Below are 19,612 nucleotides of genomic sequence, written 5' to 3' on the forward strand. Positions count from 1 at the left end.
CTAAGATGGCTAGTTTGAAAGTTTTTTGCCCTCCAATTACATTTAAAAAATTTTTATTCAACATTCCTTTGGCTATTCCAAAATAGTTAAAAATTTTTTTTAAAAGATTTATTTGAGAGAGAAAGAGAGGGTGTGCGTGTGTGTGCACACAGGGGAGGGGAAGGAAGAGGGAGAGAACCTCAAGCAGCCTCTGCACCCGATGAGTGCAGAGCCCGACATGGGGCTGGATCCTAAGAACCCGAGATCATGATCTAAGCCGAAATCAAGAGCTGGATGCCCAACCGACTGAGTCACCCAGGCACCCGCCCTCCAATTACATAAAAAAAAAAAAAAAAAAAAAAATACAATAGTAAACATTACAAGAAAATGAGAAGAAAAATTCAGGACTCACTAAATGTGGATTGGCAGCGAGAAAAGAATAATGGACATTTATTGTTTGAAGGATTGCTACAATTTTTTATATATCGCCAACATCCTCAATTTTCTGAACTAAAAAATGTAGAATACTTTACGATATTGATCAGCTTAAGAGAGCATTTTATTTCTCTCAATTATATATATTTCTTCAGTTTTTACAAATGTGACCAATTGTCTGAGAAAGTGCTAAGGGCTAACAATATTCATTTTAAGACTCATGTTTACTTTAATATATGTTTTTCACCATATAGAAGCATAAGAAGCTATTAACTTCTGCCTACTAGCTGGACATCCCCAGATATCTGTAAAAATAGATATAAACTATTACTTACAAATGTGCTTAAGGGGCATTTGCCAATGTATAATATTTGTGTATTGTAGATCTTTACGAAGTTTAAAAGCAGACTTATAAAACTTCACACATTTCTTTGGCCTCGATGGCATTTTCAAGTTAAAACTTTAGGATAAAATAAATTGTAAGGCTGGACAACAAAAAATGTTCTTACTAAACATGAATTTTATTTTAGCAATTTTACTAGAATGTATATTTACTAGTAAATTATATTTACTAGAATGTATAACCAAAGTAAAACCACATCCAAATAAAATAAAGCAATTTAACTTGCATGATTATCCCTGTATAAAAATAACTCTGTATGTACATCCTGGAAGTCTTCCCAATGTGAGGTCACGCTAGCATTGCAAAAGTCCTTGTGATCCTATGATCTTCACCCCCTAAGGCAATGGCACTGCTTTCTGTGCAACACTAATGAGGTGACCTTATTCTTTTGATGACTTCTACTTGGTCAACAAGCACACTGCTGCACAGCCAAAAATCTAAACTGGACCAATGCCTGACACGGAAATACCTGAGGACCCCAGGGCCAGCTCCACCACAGAAAAGGACCATTGCTTGCAGCTGGAGAAACAAAAGGATTATTCTCTGTTTACAGGAAATTAACCATACTGCCAATGGTAAGGCATCTCTCTCCAGAAAGTGAGAACCAAAACTAATATATTAGCTGTGAACAACAAGAAAAATATACTACTATTCGTCCTAATATGTTAACTATCCAAAGTAAAATGTGCATTTAAAAAAGATGAAAAAGTCACCAACACTTTAAATGTGAACAAGATAAAACAGCCTGGGAACCACTTGGAAGTTCCCTCCAGCACCCGATTTGAAGCTTGCGCTCTGAGAACCCCTGACCTCAGCAAAGGGTTAATTAAGGTAAGTCTGTTCAAAGACTATAGCAAAGGCATCCAAGTGCGATCTTGTTCACTAGCAGGACTTACTTGTGGTTGTGACGAAGGCTCTGAAGGCAAGCTGTGGGACGACCTGCTCCGAGGGGGTGGCTGAGGTGGGGTTTCCAAGCTTGGCTGGGGGGCAGACTGAGGCAAAGGTGCTGCCGTGGGGACAAGAGGCTGCTGCAGCTTCTGAACAGGCGGGGGTGGAGAAGGCTGCATAGGAAGGGCAGCCTGAGGCTTCAGCGGTTCAGGCAGAAGAACTGACCCTAAACAATGCATTTTCAGATGTTAGGTATTTTCTAGAAAAACACATTCTGTTCCTCCTTCCGTGAGGTGTTGGGGGATTCTAGGCCCCCGCTCTCCCACCGAGCAGCCTCATTCCTTGCGGCATGTAGAAGGAAGGCTAGCCCTACTTGAGTACGTTGTAGAAGGTGGGAGGAGGGGAAAAGGACCCGTGAAAAAATTCAGGACAAAACTGGAATTTCTAATATAGGGCCTACCTTTCACTACTTCTGGTGGTTTGCTTTGGCTGTCGGGGGTCAGTCTTCCAGCAGATGCTCGAGCATGGCTCTGTGGGGCACTGATCACTCCAGCACGGGGCGGAATAGTCTAAAAATGGGAAACATAACATTTGAGACATTAACTTATTTTCAATAGATGAGATTTTGCAAAAATATTTGTTTTTGTATCCCATTTAGTCTCCTCTCTGGCATTAGCCCCCATCCTGTCATTTTAATTGCTCTCTATTTATAGTCATACAGTGGTAAGCTTTAAAACCTTCCTTTTTATTTTTGACTGTTTACCATGTGGCAGGCACGATGTTAATTAAGCACTATTTAGGCATTTCCATTGCACCTTCAAAATTCCCCTCAGAGGTAAGTATTCTTTATCATCTCTATTTTAAATGAAGACAAAGAAATGTATACAACTTTCCCAAGGCTGTAAAGCTAGAAAGGAAACCAGGACCTGAGCTCAGGTGTGACGAGCGGTGGGGGCCCCCCTGCCCTTCCCCTGTGCAGTGTGGCCTCAGTCGCAGCCAGGGATGGTGTGAAAGCTCACGAGGAGATGGAGACATACATGGAACAACTGAGACATTTAAGAAAATCCACACCTAAGATCGTTTTTTTTCAAACACAGAAGTAAAAACTCTTGGATGACTAACTCAGTGTGCTAAATTAGATAACATTCAGAGGGACACCTGTGAGACATCTGTTGTCTATTTTCCTAACTTTGCTGGAGGCTCTAAGCCCCTGTATTTCTTATTTTCAGCACAAGTTATTATTGCAATCACAAAATCCTGACTTACCTTCCCTATTCTGATGGCATTAAACAGAATACATAAAATGCTTGTGGGAAGTGTGCTGGCAAAGTCAGTGAAGAGCGACTGTCCCTTTATGAAAAAAGAATGGGTAACAGATCCTCTAGCACCTGTATCCTACAGACACTATTTACTTATTTATATTTATTTATTTGAGAGAGAGAGAGAGAGCAAGAGAGTGTGTGCGAGCAAGCAGAGGAGGAGGGGGAGAGGGAGAGCAGGAATCTAAGCAGACTCCCTGCTCAGCGTGAAGCCTGACTCGGGGCTCCATCTCCTGACCCCGAGATCGCGACCTGAGCCGAAATCAAGAGCTGGACGCTCAACCCACTGCGCCGCCCAGGTGCCCTGCTGCAGGCACTTTAATGCAGAGTGTAATATTACATGTAGTATTACATGTAGTAAAGGACTTTAAGGGTGCGTATTAACTAGACAGCTACAACAGGAAAGACAAAACTTTCTTAGAAAGGCTCTGACCATTTCTTACTAGGAATTAGGAGCGGTTTCATCAGAAGCAGACCCTGCACTTCTCCCGAGGGTACCGGCTCCTGGGTCCCACTCCTCAGTGAGGGGTCCCCCGGCAGTCCCAGGCACCAATGGACAAGCCACTGGTTCTGGTTTGTGTTTTCTTTTATTACTTACTTGTTAGATCCCAGAGAAAATTTTCATTTGGGTAAATATTAGAATAATTACGTGTATTAGAGAACATAGGCTAAACACAGAAAACCACAGATTTACAAGGAAGGGAAAAGCCCTGCGGCGCCATCTGTGCCCCTACTTTTCCTACCGTCAGAACCAGTGTTAGTACATGGACTCCTATCAATGTTCTTCCTCCAATCCAGTTTTAAAATCCTTCTTCTTGAAGGATGACTTTCTATCCTCATTAATTACTCAGATAATACCTTAAAAAGCTGCCCAAACACACTGCCCTCTCATAAATGTTGAGATTCTAAGTTATTCAGTGACCCTAATTACTGAAGTGTATCACTTTTGTTCAAATAATAAAGTATATTTTGTTATTTTTGAAGAGTATGCTAAATGTTATCATTGATGGTACCCTGGAAGTCATCAAGTGTCATTCCCTCATTTTAGAGTTGAGGAAACTAGGCCTTGACACATGGTTTTCCAAGATAACACACCTGACTGACAGCAAACCGGGACCTAGACCCTAAACCTGTTGGCCCCCAGGCTAGGTGTTGCCTACCGGTCTGGCTGCACTGTATCCAGCAGGTCCTGGGCCTGTGAATCCTGCCTGAGGTGAAGGCTGATTGCGCCCTGAAACAAAGACATCACACCATGTATTTAGGTTTTTTGTTTTTTTGTTTTTTTTAAAGAAAGAAACAAGAAACCATGTACTTATATCCCAAGTGTCTACATGGTCCAGTTTTAAGGTTAGGTAGCTAAATTTAAGTGTTTTTACCTATATTATCTTTCCGTGTTGTTCCAGGGCTTTTGGGTGCTTTGAAGCAGGAAGGGGGAAAAAAATGAGTCATAGGTAAACAATCAAGCAACACTGCATAATACCAGTTGGCTGTTCTGTTTCATTACCAGCACAAATGGGGGCATGAGATGGGAACCAAAGGTACACTGCTTTGGATAATGATGAAGGCTATTATCCTTCCTCAAGAAAATGCCCCTGAAGAGAGAAAAATTAGAATACTCAGAGTGACATTTATGAGAGACAACTTAGCCCTCAGTCTGATATCTCACTTACAGGGTGACTTCTAAGGTGACCCTCCCAACAGAGTTCTCTCCTGTGAACCGTGAAAACATAAGGTCACAAGATGGGACCCCACTGCCTCTCAGAGTTTGGCAAACTGCTCCCCAGCAAAACAGAGCATTTTCCAGGTTACACCAGGGGCTCCTAAGGACCCTGTTTTAGAGCTTCATGCTGTAGATATCACTATCGATACAGGAATCTTACAATGAGGCATTTTAGATTTCTACAACAAAATCCTATGATTAAAGTAGAGGGCGGGCACATCTTACAACTAAGTATTTGCCTTATGGAAGACAGTGTTAATATGCGGTTCAAATTCACTAGAAAGGTATTGGACACATGAAACAAAATAAATCACTTGGGGTCAAAAGGAGCAGGGGGAACTATTACGGATGGCATATCAAATTTATTCTTTTTTAAAGGAAATTCATGTGTAATTGTCATATTAAATACATCAGCCCTTTGATAACTATTATCTTAATGAATGGCTTTTAGTCTTAATGGTCTTTTAAGCAAATTTAGTTAAGCATTATACATAAAAAATTTGTTATTTGAAATCACCCACAAAATACTTATTCTTGGACCTGAATTAATAGGATTTAATGATAATTATTAATTTTTAAACCTTCGGAGTTGATATAGTATATTTCTAAACATTTGACTTATTCTAAAAAGAATTTTGAAAGGCATTCTTCTTAAAATAACATCATACAGTAATTCCACATCCTAAGTAGATATGAAATATATACAAAACAGAGTACAATACAACATAAGAATCGCAGGGAAATTAAATGGGTAACCCGTTAGAAACTATCCACAACACAGAATGAAAAGAGAAAAAGTACAAGGTTACACGGTGTACATGGGGGGGGTGGTGGGGAAGTTTACAGGCAGACTAAGGACAGATTTAGTGTGCCTTTAACACACGGGGGGGGCTGACATTTAGAAGTGAGATGAGAGGTCCGTTTCTATGATGTAGAAGTCTTGTTACCTTCCATCTCTCGCCTAGGTGCCCCAGGACTGGGAGGGGCTCCAACACCTTTTTAGAGAAAGAACAGAAGCTATATATTGTTCAGGGCCCACAGCACAGAATGAAAGGCAGGCACACAAAACAATTTCTGCATTCAACTGACTTTTGCAAAAAGGTTCTTTTACTGCTTTACATTTCTTCAAAGATATCAATACAAACCAAAGTGACTTTAGAAGCCTAGCCCAAACCCCAGGCCTCCCTTTCCTCAAACAGGATAGAAAGGGGATGACAATTTTCTTTTTATATCAGAGATTATGAGCTGTAGGAAATTTTAAAATATCTTAATGAAAGCCTTTACTTTATGATCATCTCATTATATTCACAGTTAAATCACTAATAAAAGCTCTAATATTTGACAGTCAAAAAGGAAAAAGAAATCATAGTATTGATTTCATTTTAAATTTCTTTGAGACTATATTAGTTTCTTAGAAGTTAGTTTTTGATGCATTATTTTAAGAAAACTCTAAAGGTACTGTAATGACTTTCTCTAAGTTACTGCCTTAAAGGAGTTACTGGTTTATAAGGTTCAAAAAATAAGGTGCAAACATTGCCTACAAAAGAATTATGAAAAGAAGCAACTTTTATTTTTTTTTAAACAGGCAGACAAGACTGTTTTTTTTTTAAGATTTTATTTATTTATTTTATTTGAGAGCGAGAATGAGAGAGAGAGAGAGCATGAGAGGGGGGAGGGTCAAAGGGAGAAGCAGACTCCCTGCTGAGCAGGGAGTTCGATACAGGACTCGATCCCAGGACTCCAGGATCATGACCTGAGCCGAAGGCAATCACTTAACCAATTGTGCCACCCAGGCACCCGAAAAGAAGCAATTTTTAAAAATTAAGTCAGATTTCTAAGTTTGATATAACTTTTCACAAATTCATTTAAAAATTTATTTTCTGTACGTTATTTTCCTAATTAAAGGAAGAGGATAAATAGAAGTTATTGTAAAAATATAAACAAAAGCAGGAGTTTAAAATAGGAAAAATTAATGTTTTTTTGTAAGTCAGTGGAAAAAAATTATCATCCAGCAGCATTCTGCAGAAGCTGTAAGGCTGAAATAACTGGGCTATACTTTTTATACAAAGTCCTTAAAATCTACATACCAGCAGAGACAACCTGTGATACCAGGTGAATTGGTCAGCAATGGCATCAGGCAGCCAGAGTAGAAAAAGAATGACCACACAGGTATAATGAGTGGGCTTTAACGGTGGATCTGTGAAGCCTCTTCTGCAGAACTATGATAACCTGCCTCATCCTCTCTTAGAATTAGATTAAATGAACTTGTCAAATACATACCTCCAACTGACTTTTGTGAGAAATTTTCATGTAAACCAAAGTACACTTTTTAAAAAAAGTGACCCATTTGTTAATAAAAATTTCCTTACTGAAAAAAAATAAAATCATTCTCATGTTAAAAAAAAGCGAAGCACGAGTTTTATGACAAGTTATGATAAAGCCGTACAAAATGAAAGATATATTTCAGATAATTATAGCTTTAAGTTGCATTCCTAGGAAATCTTGCTAATCACTAGATTTGCTAGGTTTCTAGAAAAGGAAAGTACTAGTGTATCACTAATCACTAATCAAATACTTGGAAAATGTTCTATATTTACTATATCTGAATTCCTTTTGAAATTAAGGTGATTTGGGGGAATTAAATCTGTGTAATCAAAATAACTATATTTATTAAGAAAAAGTGTATCAGTCCTTGATGAGAAATTCAACTATGTCTACCTGGAGAGTGGAAGCCTGTATCAGGCCTTCTTACTAATAAAACTAAACTCTGATCTTTTACTTAACAGGAATATAATGGAAGTTTGGAGCTATTTTTAACTTGGAGTATAAATATCATTCACTATGGCTTTTATCAAACAAATCTAAAATGTCTTTCCAATACAGGGATCAAACTCTAAAACATGAATGAACCAAGATGCATATATTATAACAAATATAAATGGTTACCTCCGAATTCTTTTCTAGCAGGTGCAGGACTCCTAGCCCCTTATAGTTCATAAGAAAATATGCAGCGGAAAGGAAAGGACATTAAGTAAAGAACTGAAATGTCAAAGACTTACGATACTATTCATAACGTTAAATGTCATGTAGGAACTACAAGCTAGTATCTTGGTACTATAAAAAAGCTATTATTTAATGCAAATACTTCTAACAATTTAAGTAATGGCACTATACTCACTTAAAAAGAATATTTAAGCAAATATATAAAACTTTATCATAAATAAGTAAATGTATGTTCTTCAGTTCTAATTATATGTTTTACAGAAATTAGTACAACTACATCAAATTAGCAAAAACAAAACGAACATTTGTTTTGCACACCTGTAAGAAGGCAGCTAGAAAAACAGAAATCTAGTCGGGAAACACTCTTTTTACCTGTTCTGTTGTTCCTCAGAGAAAGGCTCAGGCAGTAGCAACAACGGTAGAAAAACAATAAAATCTAGAAGCTTGAGGTTTGAAGACATGCAAAACATTTAAAAATAGAATGGAGGAAGATTTTCAATCTAGCAGAAATGGAAATCAAATGGTTTGTTACCTGAAGGTGGAGGTGGTCTCTGGGGGGGAGCAGGGCGTGCAGGAGGAGCAACTGGGCGGGGGGGAGGAGGCCTCTTGGGCTCTAGGGGCTGAGAATCTCTTTGCTGCAGCTGTGTTGCTGGCAGAGTGTCAATAGGAGAACCTAAAAAAGTACACGAGGTAAGATCAGGTTCCACGTGGCTGTGAGCATGTGAGTATGGTACCTCCCAATACGTATGACAGACTCTCGATTCTCGATTTTGCTCATTTTCTCCATTTGTTCTGTAATGTAATGACATGCATTTTTATTATCAATAACATAAGCAGTTCTGCCATTAAAGTCCCCTTTGGTACCATGGAAGCAAGAGTGCTGTAGCTCCATGTGGACGCCTTACCGAGGCCCCAGGTGCTGAGAGCTGATTTAATGAGTGGGCCGATCAAGAGGGCATAAAGCATTGGTTGAATAAGGTCATTTGCAGTCTGCTGGTCCATACAGAGAAGAAAAAAGGAGTCTCTTCTTTTCTCTACACCTTAGCTCATCTTGAATTTATCTAATGAAGCCAATCCTCTAAGAGTAGTATGGGAGAACTGGAGACATTTATGAAATGGAAGACATTTTCTGGAAATGTTGGTAAGCATAGAACAGTGATTTAGTCATGCGATATAACAACTTCCAGGACAAATCTTCCAACTTTGGAGGAGTAATGACTCTTAAATTTGAACTCAAAAAATTTTTTTTGTCTCTTTTTGCTTCATACCATAATAGAGGTTATGTATAAATAGATACTTAAGCCCAGATGGTTATGAGTTCTTACTGCACTGACAGAAAAACATCAATTTTAAGACATGGATAAACCTCATAGGAAAAAAGGTTTAAGAAAAATTCTCATCTAATGAAGGTGATGATGAGTTAGCTTCCTTTCCATTTAGGGCTTACCATCCACAGGCTTCCTCTTTTGTATCCATAGAAAACACAGTACAGATCCAAAGGCATCAGAGATTTGACCATCTAAAATCAAACAGATCAGGTAGGGAAAGTCACAGAAAACCTGAAATAAAATACATACTTTGTGAAGTTGGGTGCCCAGGAATTCTCGATGGCGCTCGACTTGGTCTTACGGGAAGGGAAGGTACGGGGCCCTCTGATATGGTTGGTGACTGGCAGGGACTGGTCCGGGGTGAAGAGCTTGGGGAAGTGCCAAGGCCAGAACTTGAAGATGGCTGCAGGTGTTGGGGAAGAATTTCCTCAACTTCAGCACTGTAGTCATCGACATCACCTGAGGAAACAAGGTTATTAAAATTATCACCATTTTCACTTTCTCAGAGGTTGTTTTTACCAATCCAGGTTTCAAGGGGCTCATTATGACACTACAAACATGCAGAGGTTAAGCATGTTGTTAAACTGTAACTAAAGATAGCCTATTACCTCAGAGCATCAGGATGTCCATGGTGACTAACACCTGGAGCGGGGTTGACACAAGTGCTTTCAATATTCCACCGAGCAGCTATCTCAGGGCTGGCTGACTCAAAAGTTTACTGCTCTCCTTTCCTTCCAAACCTTTCTACTTGCTGCACGGAACTGCTCCCTCCCCACTCATGGGGAGTCCTCAACTAAGCTCTAGCCCTTATAGTAGACAGGCTCTCAGACAGCTACATACCCTTCCCCAAAAGTCTCCTCAACACTCCTTCCCCTGTGCTCCTCTGAGGCCTCCCCATCTCCCTCCTTTCCTCAGGGTTGGAAAGTAGAGTCAGGGTCCCTGTGCAACATGATTCCAATTTCAGAACATTAATCCTCCCATCCTGAATAAAAAGGTCTACTTCTTTGAGGCTATGCCTGCAGGAATTTATGTTAACGCTCTCCACACCCACTTGCTGCCATAATCTCCAACCTCCATCCTTCTGGTGATTTGAACCCACTCATTGAGGACTAAGCAGAGAGCAGGATGACAGTTGGGTCCCACCATGTCTCTGGGTGACATCAAAATCCATGTAGACAACACATCAACAACTGAAAAACCTTGGTCTTGTCCTTACACGCTCTTCCACTCAAACACACACAGCCCTCCCAACTGCACTAGCTCTGAAATAATACTCAAAACACTAGCTCCCAGCCTTTCAGTTCTGTCCCTCAGTGACTCTTCCCTCTTGGGACTTTATCCGGATCCAGGCCTTTGATCCCTCTCCTTTTAGCTCTGATGCCATTCTGCTTCTCTGAATCTGTCTTCGGATTCGATGCGCTTCACCTCGGCCCTCCCCCACGCACCTTCTGTCCCACGGGCATCAGTTCCATCACTGCACCCGGGCTGCTGAGCGCTGCCGCTGGAGAGAATCCCATGGTGTTGACGATTGCAGTCACATTCCGTTTGCAATTTTCAGCCTCCTCTGGGATCCCAAAGCTGCCTGCTGCAATTTCATGATTGGCTCTCCGCAACCCCCCACCCCCTTCTCAGGAGCTTTAATCTCGGAACTTCTCAACTCTCCTGACACTGTGGGTTGCCCTACTCCTGTAGACAACCTCAGCTTTTAACACTTCTCAGAGGAGAGAGAAGTCTTAAGATGGGACCCCCTTCCCACAATCTGCTGCCAAGCTGGAGTCTAATTCCATGGTTGCACTCGGGTTTTTGTGGTTCTGCCCCACCCCGCCCTGTTTTCTCAGTGACCTGCTCTATCACCCCTTCTGCCCTGCTGGTCCCCAACATCATCAGCCCTTACCCTGGCATGAAGACCTCTCAAGCCTCTCTCATTTCAAACAGCACTCCCTGGATCCCCAATCTCCTTGGAACAACTGCCCCTCACACTCCCCAGCCCCCATCTTAGCTTCCTTAAAGAGCTGTCTATAGACACTCTCTCCACTTCTTCACCTTCTATCCACACCTCAATTTACCACCATCTGGCCTCATCCCTGCACTGAAAGTACTCTCATGAGTGTCACCAACTGCCTCCTTCACTGTTCTTAAATCCAAAGGGCAAGTTGTGGTCCCCATTTCTCCTCCTCTCTCTGTGACACAGGACTCCACTGACTATGCCTTCCTTGTTACCATTTCTTCCCTTGATTTTTAGGCCCATCTCTTGGCTCTCTGACATCGCTAGATGATTCTTTTCATTTTCCTTTTGTGAGCAGCTGCCTTCTGCCTGTCTTTAAAATCTGGGGTTCTCTGTTCATTCCCAGGACCAGTTTTCTCCCATCTCTATACAGTCCTTTTGGCCAAGCTAATGACAACCTGTGACTTGAGCTGCTATCAGAGCAGCCCCGTGAGCCCAGAGCTCTCTGCGGAGCACCTGCTTCACACACCCACAGCCCACATGTGGGCCCAGCAGGCTCCCAAGACACCTCAGTTCAACATGATCCAGACCAAATTCATCTTCCACCCCACACCGCTCCCCTGCTTGATTTCTTTTTTCTCCCTTTACTCCCTCACGAGCGTACTTACAGAAGAGCTTTGAGCCTTCTCCCCCTTTGGTCCTTGCACATTCCTTCTTCCTGGCTCACCCTCTCCACCTTCCCTCATCTAATTCTCACCCAGTCTTCAGACTCTCAACTCAAATTTCAATTTCTCTGGGAAACCTTTCCCTGCTTCCCCAATCCGAGGTGGGCAACTGTCCCGTGAACTACTGCAGCATTGTTCATGACTGCATCTGTCACCTGACTCTCACTGCCTGCTCACTGGTAACACCGCTAAGCTAGGAGTTCTGGAAGGACAAGGATGATATCTGTTGAATTTTCAGCACCTAGTACGCACCTGGCACATCCAAGGTAGGACATAAATGTATGGACTAAGTCAACGAATGAATAGAGAAACGTGAAAGCTAGGGTTGTCTTGTATGGTGCTCAACTCTTAAATGTGTTATCTGGAATGTACGCAGCCTCACAGTATGATATATTGTCATTTTATAAACTAAGGGATGCACTGTCATGGGAAATATGCTAGAATAACACAGCACATAGCATGAGAAAGCACTTGCATTTCTTGATTACATTTAAGGAAATTATTATTCAGATAACTGGGTACTAAACGCTAAATATGAAATGGCCACATTTATATGGGTCCATTCAAATGCATGTGCTCCTAGCCTCCTTGAGAATCTTTTTAAAATTGCTTTGAAATGTATCTTCTTTTGTAGTAACTACTTTGAACGCATTTCTGTTGTTAGAACACCCACTTTGAACTTCTACTTTTCTACCTTAACTGCAACTAGTGGGACAAAACCACACACCCGAAATACCAATTCGTGCTCTTAGCACAGAAGGACATAAACTCACGCTTGTAAAGATCTTAACCTTTAAATGGAAGAAGGACAAGTACATTTGCAATCTGAAGTCTAGGTACAGGCAAAATAGACAAATACAATGCAAAACAAAACCCAATTAATACTGCTCTGTGTGTTGCAAGAAGATAGAGATGGATAAACTTGGAGACTAAGACTTCACTGATGGGAAAGGACACTTATCTAGAAGCACAGACGTAAATGTGTTCCATAAACAAACCTTCCATATCAAAATCTGCTGTGACCTCCGCATCTTCACCAAGCAGGGTGGAGCTTGTCGATGATGGCAATGCAACATTAATTTTCTCTAAACTCATTTCTTCCTCCAAATTTTTGATCCAGTCTGGACTTTTTAAAGTAATAGTTATAGTCCGACCCAGTAACTAGTTGATTAAAAGAGATGGAAATTAAAAATTCATTAGCACGAAAATTATCTTGGAATAAAGCAACAGCTTTAGTTACACTATGCAATAGTCTAGGCTTAATTCAGCTAGATTCAATTTAATATATACCAAATTCTGAAGTAGCTTAAACATTCCCAATTTTCCCTTTAAAAGCCCGTGTTGCTAAATCTAAGGTCTTCTCTTCTAGGATGCACACAGATTCAGGTTTCTGTTGCTGTAGCCAATATCTTTCCCTGGCCAGATGTAAATTCACTGACAACTTTGCCAAATAATTTGATACTTCCTTTGATTCTGATTAAGTAATTGTTCCTACATGAAACAATTACAGAAGAGATGGATTGGCATTCTGCCTTTCCTATAAATGTGAGCAGCTTTTAGACAAAAGTATAATCTACAACAGCCAAACACATTATAATTAAGTCACACTGTCCTGTTGATGTATTCAAAAAATAGTTTCAAAAAACCTGCACACAGCCACAAGACTCCTTGGTCAAACAGACTGTGCACTAGAAAGACACTGTCATTTAAAACCCATACCATGTAACAAACTTGCTTTCTAAAATGTAAGCTCTCTTCTACACAGTTTCAACTTCCTTCCTTTAAAGAGCTTCTGGAGAATATAAAATAAGTGAACTTTTCTGGTATTTCCAAAGGAGCTGTGTAGCTGTGACCAACATGCTGTGAGGACAGCTGACACCTTTGTGGGTACAGATCTTCCGCGGCTCAAAGTGCTATCAACATTAGAATTCCTTGAAGGCACAGGATGGAGACACAAAGCTGTCGGCCTGAATGGTACAGTCGTTTTTAATAGTAATTTACTATCTACACTAAGCTTTGACGTCAGTGTCCTAAGAAACCAATAATCCTGCACTTGCTTATCAAAACAAATCAATTCCATTTCAGAACTTGGCAACAGGCTTCATAGGTCTTTAAAGAACATGCTCAAGATCATCCTTTAGGTTTGCCCCACTTAAGCTATCTAATTTTCCTAGCACCTTCCCTGGAATGCAAGAGCTCTTAAGGGTCTATATACGTCCTAGAAGATTTGGGGCTAAAATAATGTTTTTAACAAAGCAACAGACTAGAGGTTTGGAAATATCTAACTTTCAAAAGGACAAATTAATTATTATATACTTTCCATAAACCTAATTTTTACAGAATTTTCAAAATATTTTTAGGGACCTAAGAGCAGGTATTTTCTAAGAGCATAACACAGATAAGTAGACTTGAGGGTAAGGGGCAGGGCTGAAAAGGAGGAGAAAAAATAAAATAAGGAAAATTAAACTGTCAGAGAAAGACAAAAGAAATACTCGGCAAGGGAGTAAGCTAACACTAAATTGAGAATTGCTCTTAAATATTTATATCCTCATGGGATGAAGACAGGCTTTAAAGAAACTAAAGCTAGAATTAAAAATTTAAAAATCTAATTTCCATACAGTTAAGACACAACAAAGTTACAAGATCGACAGGTAGGAATATCTGCAGCACAAATGGAAAGGGACTGAACTTTACACCAAGGTTGCTTCAGAAGATGAATAGGCTAAGGACATATGCAGCTCATTTAGAAAGTACCAATGACCAATAAATTAAGGCGACCAGCAATTAAAATCTTAACGGAAATGACATACTACTTCTGGTTTTTCAGGTTGTCAAAGTTAGAAATTACCCAGGATCGATTAGGATGTAAATATTAGGTAACCCAAGGCATAATGTAACTAGATCCATACTTTCTGAAGAATAATTAGGCAACAAACATCCAGTTGTAATCTGCCTATATTCTCTAACACAGCAAATTTACATTTAGGAATTTATCCTAAGGTCAGGAATAACAGGGTAAGCACACAAAGTTAGAGTGTACACAGGACTTCCCTGGAATGTTGGTTTTAATAACTAAAATTCCAACAGTCTAGCCATTAATAAGTTTGTTAAATAAACTTATGTATTTATCCACATAACAAAATTAATGTCTGCAGACATTAAAAATGACATATTTGCTCATATAGAAAAATGTCCATGATACCGTCAAGCGAAGAGGCAGTGAGAAAACAGCACTTACAACACAATCTTACTTGTGTCTGTGCATGTATGTGTGTGTATACATGTATATCCTGCTTGTGTTACTACATACACAAATGTATATGTAATCTCATTGGTTTTAATATACATGCATCTATCAAGGTTAAGAGTAATTATTTTGTAATGGTTCGATTAGTGTTCTTCACGACTTCTTTCTTTATACTTTTCTGTATTTCACGATTTACTTTTGCTTGAGTGTATTACTATTACATTCAGGAAAAACTAGCATATAAAACCTATTTCAAAAGCAATATATGTGTGGAAACTGTCGTTTTACTCCAAAGAAACTGAAGTAATGTGACAGAAGAGCAAGCTCAGGGAAGACTTTATTATGAGTTTTTCCACTGTTGGAGAAATTAGGTCTGGATTTTAGTCCATCCTTCTAGTGACCACATGCTTAGAAATTTAGGATCTGTCCAAAATCATTCAGAAAAAACAGATAGACACAGCACTTTATGGAAATAAAACTATTCTAGGTCATTGATGTAAATTTCCTCCATCAATAACATTTTAAGTCACAGGTTAGGAATACCTCCACTAATTAAAAATTACTAAAATATTTCAGTGGGATGGATTTGTTATCTATGGGAATTATTTTACCTACACCTGAAAAGGTTATCTGGGTACCCTGATCCAAGCCAATAAAAGCAGTTCCTAGGAATAAAGAGTACCTTCCTCCCTTGTTTTCTTGTAAATAAAGCATTTTCTTCATTTAATAGAGATCTTTCCTACTATGAATAAGCCAGAGTATCTATCCCAATTAATAAGTTTCCATATAATAAAAATCCAGTTAGGTGATAAACATGTTTTCTTCTTAGTCTTTACCAATGGTATCTTTAGGGAGGACCAAAATAATTCCAAGCTGGTCAGAAACTTAGTCTAAATAATAAATATTAAAACACACCATAAGGTCTTTTATAGTCCTGCACTGGAAATACATTTAGATAATCCTGCTGCCTGTCTATAAAAACATAATCTTCGGATGCCTTTTTTCAAAATGGTTTAGAATCAACAAATGCTACCTTACCTCTTTACCATTTAGGTTCAGAACACTCAAGGCAGAGCTTCCCTCCAAAAATGTAACCCACATTTTATCTTCTACAAACCTTCAAGAAAGAGAAAAATAAGCCATAAAAAATAATCAGTATCTTATATGTAACTAGCCCAACGACTAACCCAACGACAAACAAGGGCCTATAGAGGCCAGGAAGTAAAAAACAACAGGGAGAGCAGTAGGGCCACTGGTGACCTGGAGAGGGCGCGCTTCCTCTAAAAGCTTTCAAATTCAAATTTCTTTCAAATACTATGCTAATAAAGCAGTGGGGCCTGTGGACCTCCATTTGTGATCCCTGCTAATCTAATCCTTCATTTCACTGGTAAGGAAAAAAAAGGGCCAGAGGTTATAAGTGGCTTGTTCAAAGTGACCTTATAAGGATAATGAGTTACAGGTTGCTAGAATCCAAGTCTCCTGGACCTGTAGTCTAGAACTATGTATTTTCAGGGTCTCAATGACTTCCCTGAAACAAATTTCCTTTGGCCAAGAAATAAGATAGGGAATTGTCATTAGAATATATATATCTGACTGGCCCCAAGGTACCTTAGTTTATTATGGTCCTTGTCTTTATTCACTGACAGCCATTTACTCTCTTGGGACTTCAATGGTGTTTGCTATGATTCTAGGTTTGTAATTTTGAAATAAGAAACCCCCAAAAAGAAAAAAATACAAAGGACATTAGAACAAATTCTGAATAAGATGATCACGGACACATAATAATGTTATCGTTTAAAAAAGAGGAAAACAAAAACATTATCAGTCTTATTTACAGAACAATTTTACTCATTGAACTACTTCCAATTATGTAAATCAAGATCAGGAATCCTTGCAGATTTTTCAAAGGGGCGTGCATGTGTGAGCGCTCACACACATGCGTGCACACACACACACACACACACACACAACCAAGGATTCAAAAGCACGGCTTATGGATATCAAAAGGAAGAGGCTGTATTTTCTTCCTGTTTTCACTCATTAGGGTAAAAGCTTCTAGTTTTTCCCCCCAACTAATAGAAGTATCTACATTTGTCCCATTTACATTTCCAGGGAATCTCTCATTTACAAATAAAAGGGTTTACAGACTTTGGTCATTCCTTAATGGTTGTTTTATTCTAGACCAAAAGGTAATGGTCAGTTTAGCTTTACTGGTGACAGTAGTCCTCTCCTTGTTTACTTCCATGGTCTGCTTTTCTATTCTAACTTGGTTGTCTGCAGGTGTAACAACCAGAATATTCCACGTGTGGAGACAACGCATAGTTTGATAACATTAGGGTAATACCTTGTTTTGTTACCAATACTTTTTCTTTATTTCTTTTTAAGATTTTATTTATTTATTTGAGAGGGAGAGTGAGAGAGAGAGAGCACAAAAGTGGGGTGAGGGGCAGAGGGAGAAGCAGACTTCCCGCTGAGCAAAGAGTCCGAGTGGGACTAGGTCCCGGGACTCCAGGATCATGACCTGAGCCAAAGGCAGACACCTAACCAACTGAGCCACCCAGGCACCCACCAATACTTTTTCAAATTATGACAAGCACTTTGGGGAAAGCTTTTAGCTCTCATTTAATACCACGTTCCTTTGAGACTGGGTTATAAAGATAGGTTGTTTTCCTGTACCAGAGTCTTTCATCCCTAATGTACACTTTGTATTCTCTAGCCCAGTGCCATATTCTACATTTGCTCATGAAGACACTTGTCTGCTACTATGCTGCCCACATTGTGCTCCTGGTAATTTGGCTTTCTGTAGTTGGCAAAGCTTCCTGTCATCTGTAAACTTGGAGATTTCACTATGTACTTCCTAATGCCTTAGGATTTTAGAAATGTTTTATTTTATTTTTTTTAAAGATTTTATTTATTTATTTGAGAGAGAGAGAGAATGAGAGATAGAGAGCACGAGAGGGAAGAGGGTCAGAGGGAGAAGCAGACTCTCTGCCGAGCAGGGAGTCTGATGTGGGACTCGATCCCGGGACTCCAGGATCATGACCTGAGCCGAAGGCAGTCGCTTAACCAACTGAGCCACCCAGGCGCCCAAGAAATGTTTTATTTTAAAGCTTTGGGGTGGATCGTTGTTAAATGATTTGAAGGATATATAAATGCAATTTCTTCTCTATTTGCTCATTTACTTTCTGAAAGGACTCTAGGTTTCTTGGGCAGGCTTCTCGCTCTACAGAAAGCACAGTCTGTGGGGTACTCTGTTTAGGATCTAGGGAAGCCATTATACAATTCTGATCTTTCCACGGGATTACAAGTAGGAATCAAGACTTCAGTTTCTCCTCTGCTCTCCCACCACACCTCGTACAGGGATCTACCCACCAAATAGCTATAAAACATACCTAAATGAGTAGATGAAAAGCACAGAAAGGAATCAAACCTCTTCCCTATGAAATTCAAACACATACATGTCATTCAGTCTCTCAAAACTGCTGTCTACTTAGAAGAGAACATTTTTTTTAAACAAGGAAAGAAGCATCTGGTTCTGCAAAAGGCAGATGGTTAAGTCAATGACAGAAACGAAGACTGGACTAGATGACTCCAGACTGTTTATCTGGTGGTGCTTCTTCTCCATTAGCTGGAAATTAAATGTACTTAAAATTACTTAAAACATCAAATTTCTTAAACTGAGGGAGGAAAAGTCACTCTGCTTTACTCCTAACTCTCCTTACAAAAATAAAACAGTGATCGCAGCTTCATTTTGCTGTGGGGCTTTGTTACACATTAGACTGTATGGGAGTCTTATTAAGATACCACATCTAAATGTGCACATTATTTTTGTCATCAATTGTTCACATCAACTTTTATTACTCAACTTCAAACTTTCTAACCAGAGTTCAGTTTCAAAACCTATAAACTCTTTGAACAATATTTCTATAGTATGATTTTCCTATAGTTTGGAAATAAAAATACAGTTGACCCTTGAACAACACAGATTTGAACTGCAGGTGTCTGCTTATGTGGATTGTTCCTGATACAGTACAGTACTGTAAATGTTTGTTCTCTTCCTTACGATTTTAACATTTTCTTTCCTCTAGCTTACTTTATTGTAAGTATGTAAGACACATAACATATAAAGTATGTGTTAATTGACTGTTTACATTATTGGTAAGGCTTCCAGTCAACAGTAGACTCTTAGTAGTTTTTGGGGAGTCAAACTTCTAAGTGGATTTTCAACTGCATGGGAGGATCAGTGCCCCCAACTCCCACATCATTCAAGGGTCTACCGTATTCATACTCTATTCAAACAATAAAAAGGTAATTTCTAATATAGAAAATATTTAGGAGTCATGAGCTGCTTTTGCACACTAAATATTTTACTCACCTTATGAGTATAACTTCACCAAAATTTGTAAACTGCTGCAGAAGCTCATCAATCAAAGCATCATCGAAAAAATTATTTTCTGGGATAGAACTTTTGATTGAGACCAATACTGTACCATCTGGTGGACCCTGAACTGCAATTACTTCTTTATAAATGTTTTGCCTCTCTTCAGCTTCAACTTCAAATATATCTATATCAATCAGGGCAACGACAGGCCTTAAGGCATAAAGGAAGATGGATGTGTT

At 39.4% G+C, this 19,612-nt stretch overlaps 1 protein-coding gene and 1 long non-coding RNA gene across 23 annotated transcripts in view; one reads left to right on the plus strand and one right to left on the minus strand.

Moving 5' to 3' along the window:
* SYNJ1 (synaptojanin 1) overlaps window positions 1–19,612 on the minus strand; it is an 88,070-nt gene that overhangs the window by 8,554 nt on the left and 59,904 nt on the right. For 14 of the 22 annotated variants that reach the window (XM_027584508.1, XM_027584510.1, XM_035728198.1 and 11 more), the window contains 11 exons: window positions 19,368–19,583; window positions 16,031–16,109; window positions 12,744–12,906; window positions 9,325–9,534; window positions 8,280–8,420; window positions 7,691–7,729; window positions 5,692–5,739; window positions 4,401–4,439; window positions 4,185–4,255; window positions 2,166–2,274; window positions 1,714–1,931 (listed from right to left, as the gene is read on the minus strand). In XM_027584508.1, coding sequence (XP_027440309.1) covers window positions 1,714–1,931; window positions 2,166–2,274; window positions 4,185–4,255; window positions 4,401–4,439; window positions 5,692–5,739; window positions 7,691–7,729; window positions 8,280–8,420; window positions 9,325–9,534; window positions 12,744–12,906; window positions 16,031–16,109; window positions 19,368–19,583 — 1,333 coding nt within the window. The remainder of the gene's footprint in view (window positions 1–1,713; window positions 1,932–2,165; window positions 2,275–4,184; window positions 4,256–4,400; window positions 4,440–5,691; window positions 5,740–7,690; window positions 7,730–8,279; window positions 8,421–9,324; window positions 9,535–12,743; window positions 12,907–16,030; window positions 16,110–19,367; window positions 19,584–19,612) is intronic. The other 8 variants (XM_027584511.1, XM_027584504.1, XM_027584519.1 and 5 more) reach the window with 5 other exon arrangements.
* The window catches only part of LOC113917054, a 54,490-nt gene continuing 36,020 nt past the window's right edge, over window positions 1,143–19,612 (plus strand). The window contains exons 1-2 of the long non-coding RNA XR_003518115.1: window positions 1,143–1,648; window positions 13,581–13,719. This is a non-coding gene — a long non-coding RNA (uncharacterized LOC113917054). The remainder of the gene's footprint in view (window positions 1,649–13,580; window positions 13,720–19,612) is intronic.

The sequence above is a fragment of the Zalophus californianus genome, chromosome 1 (genome assembly GCF_009762305.2).
Source record: "Zalophus californianus isolate mZalCal1 chromosome 1, mZalCal1.pri.v2, whole genome shotgun sequence".
Classification (NCBI taxonomy): domain Eukaryota; kingdom Metazoa; phylum Chordata; class Mammalia; order Carnivora; family Otariidae; genus Zalophus; species Zalophus californianus.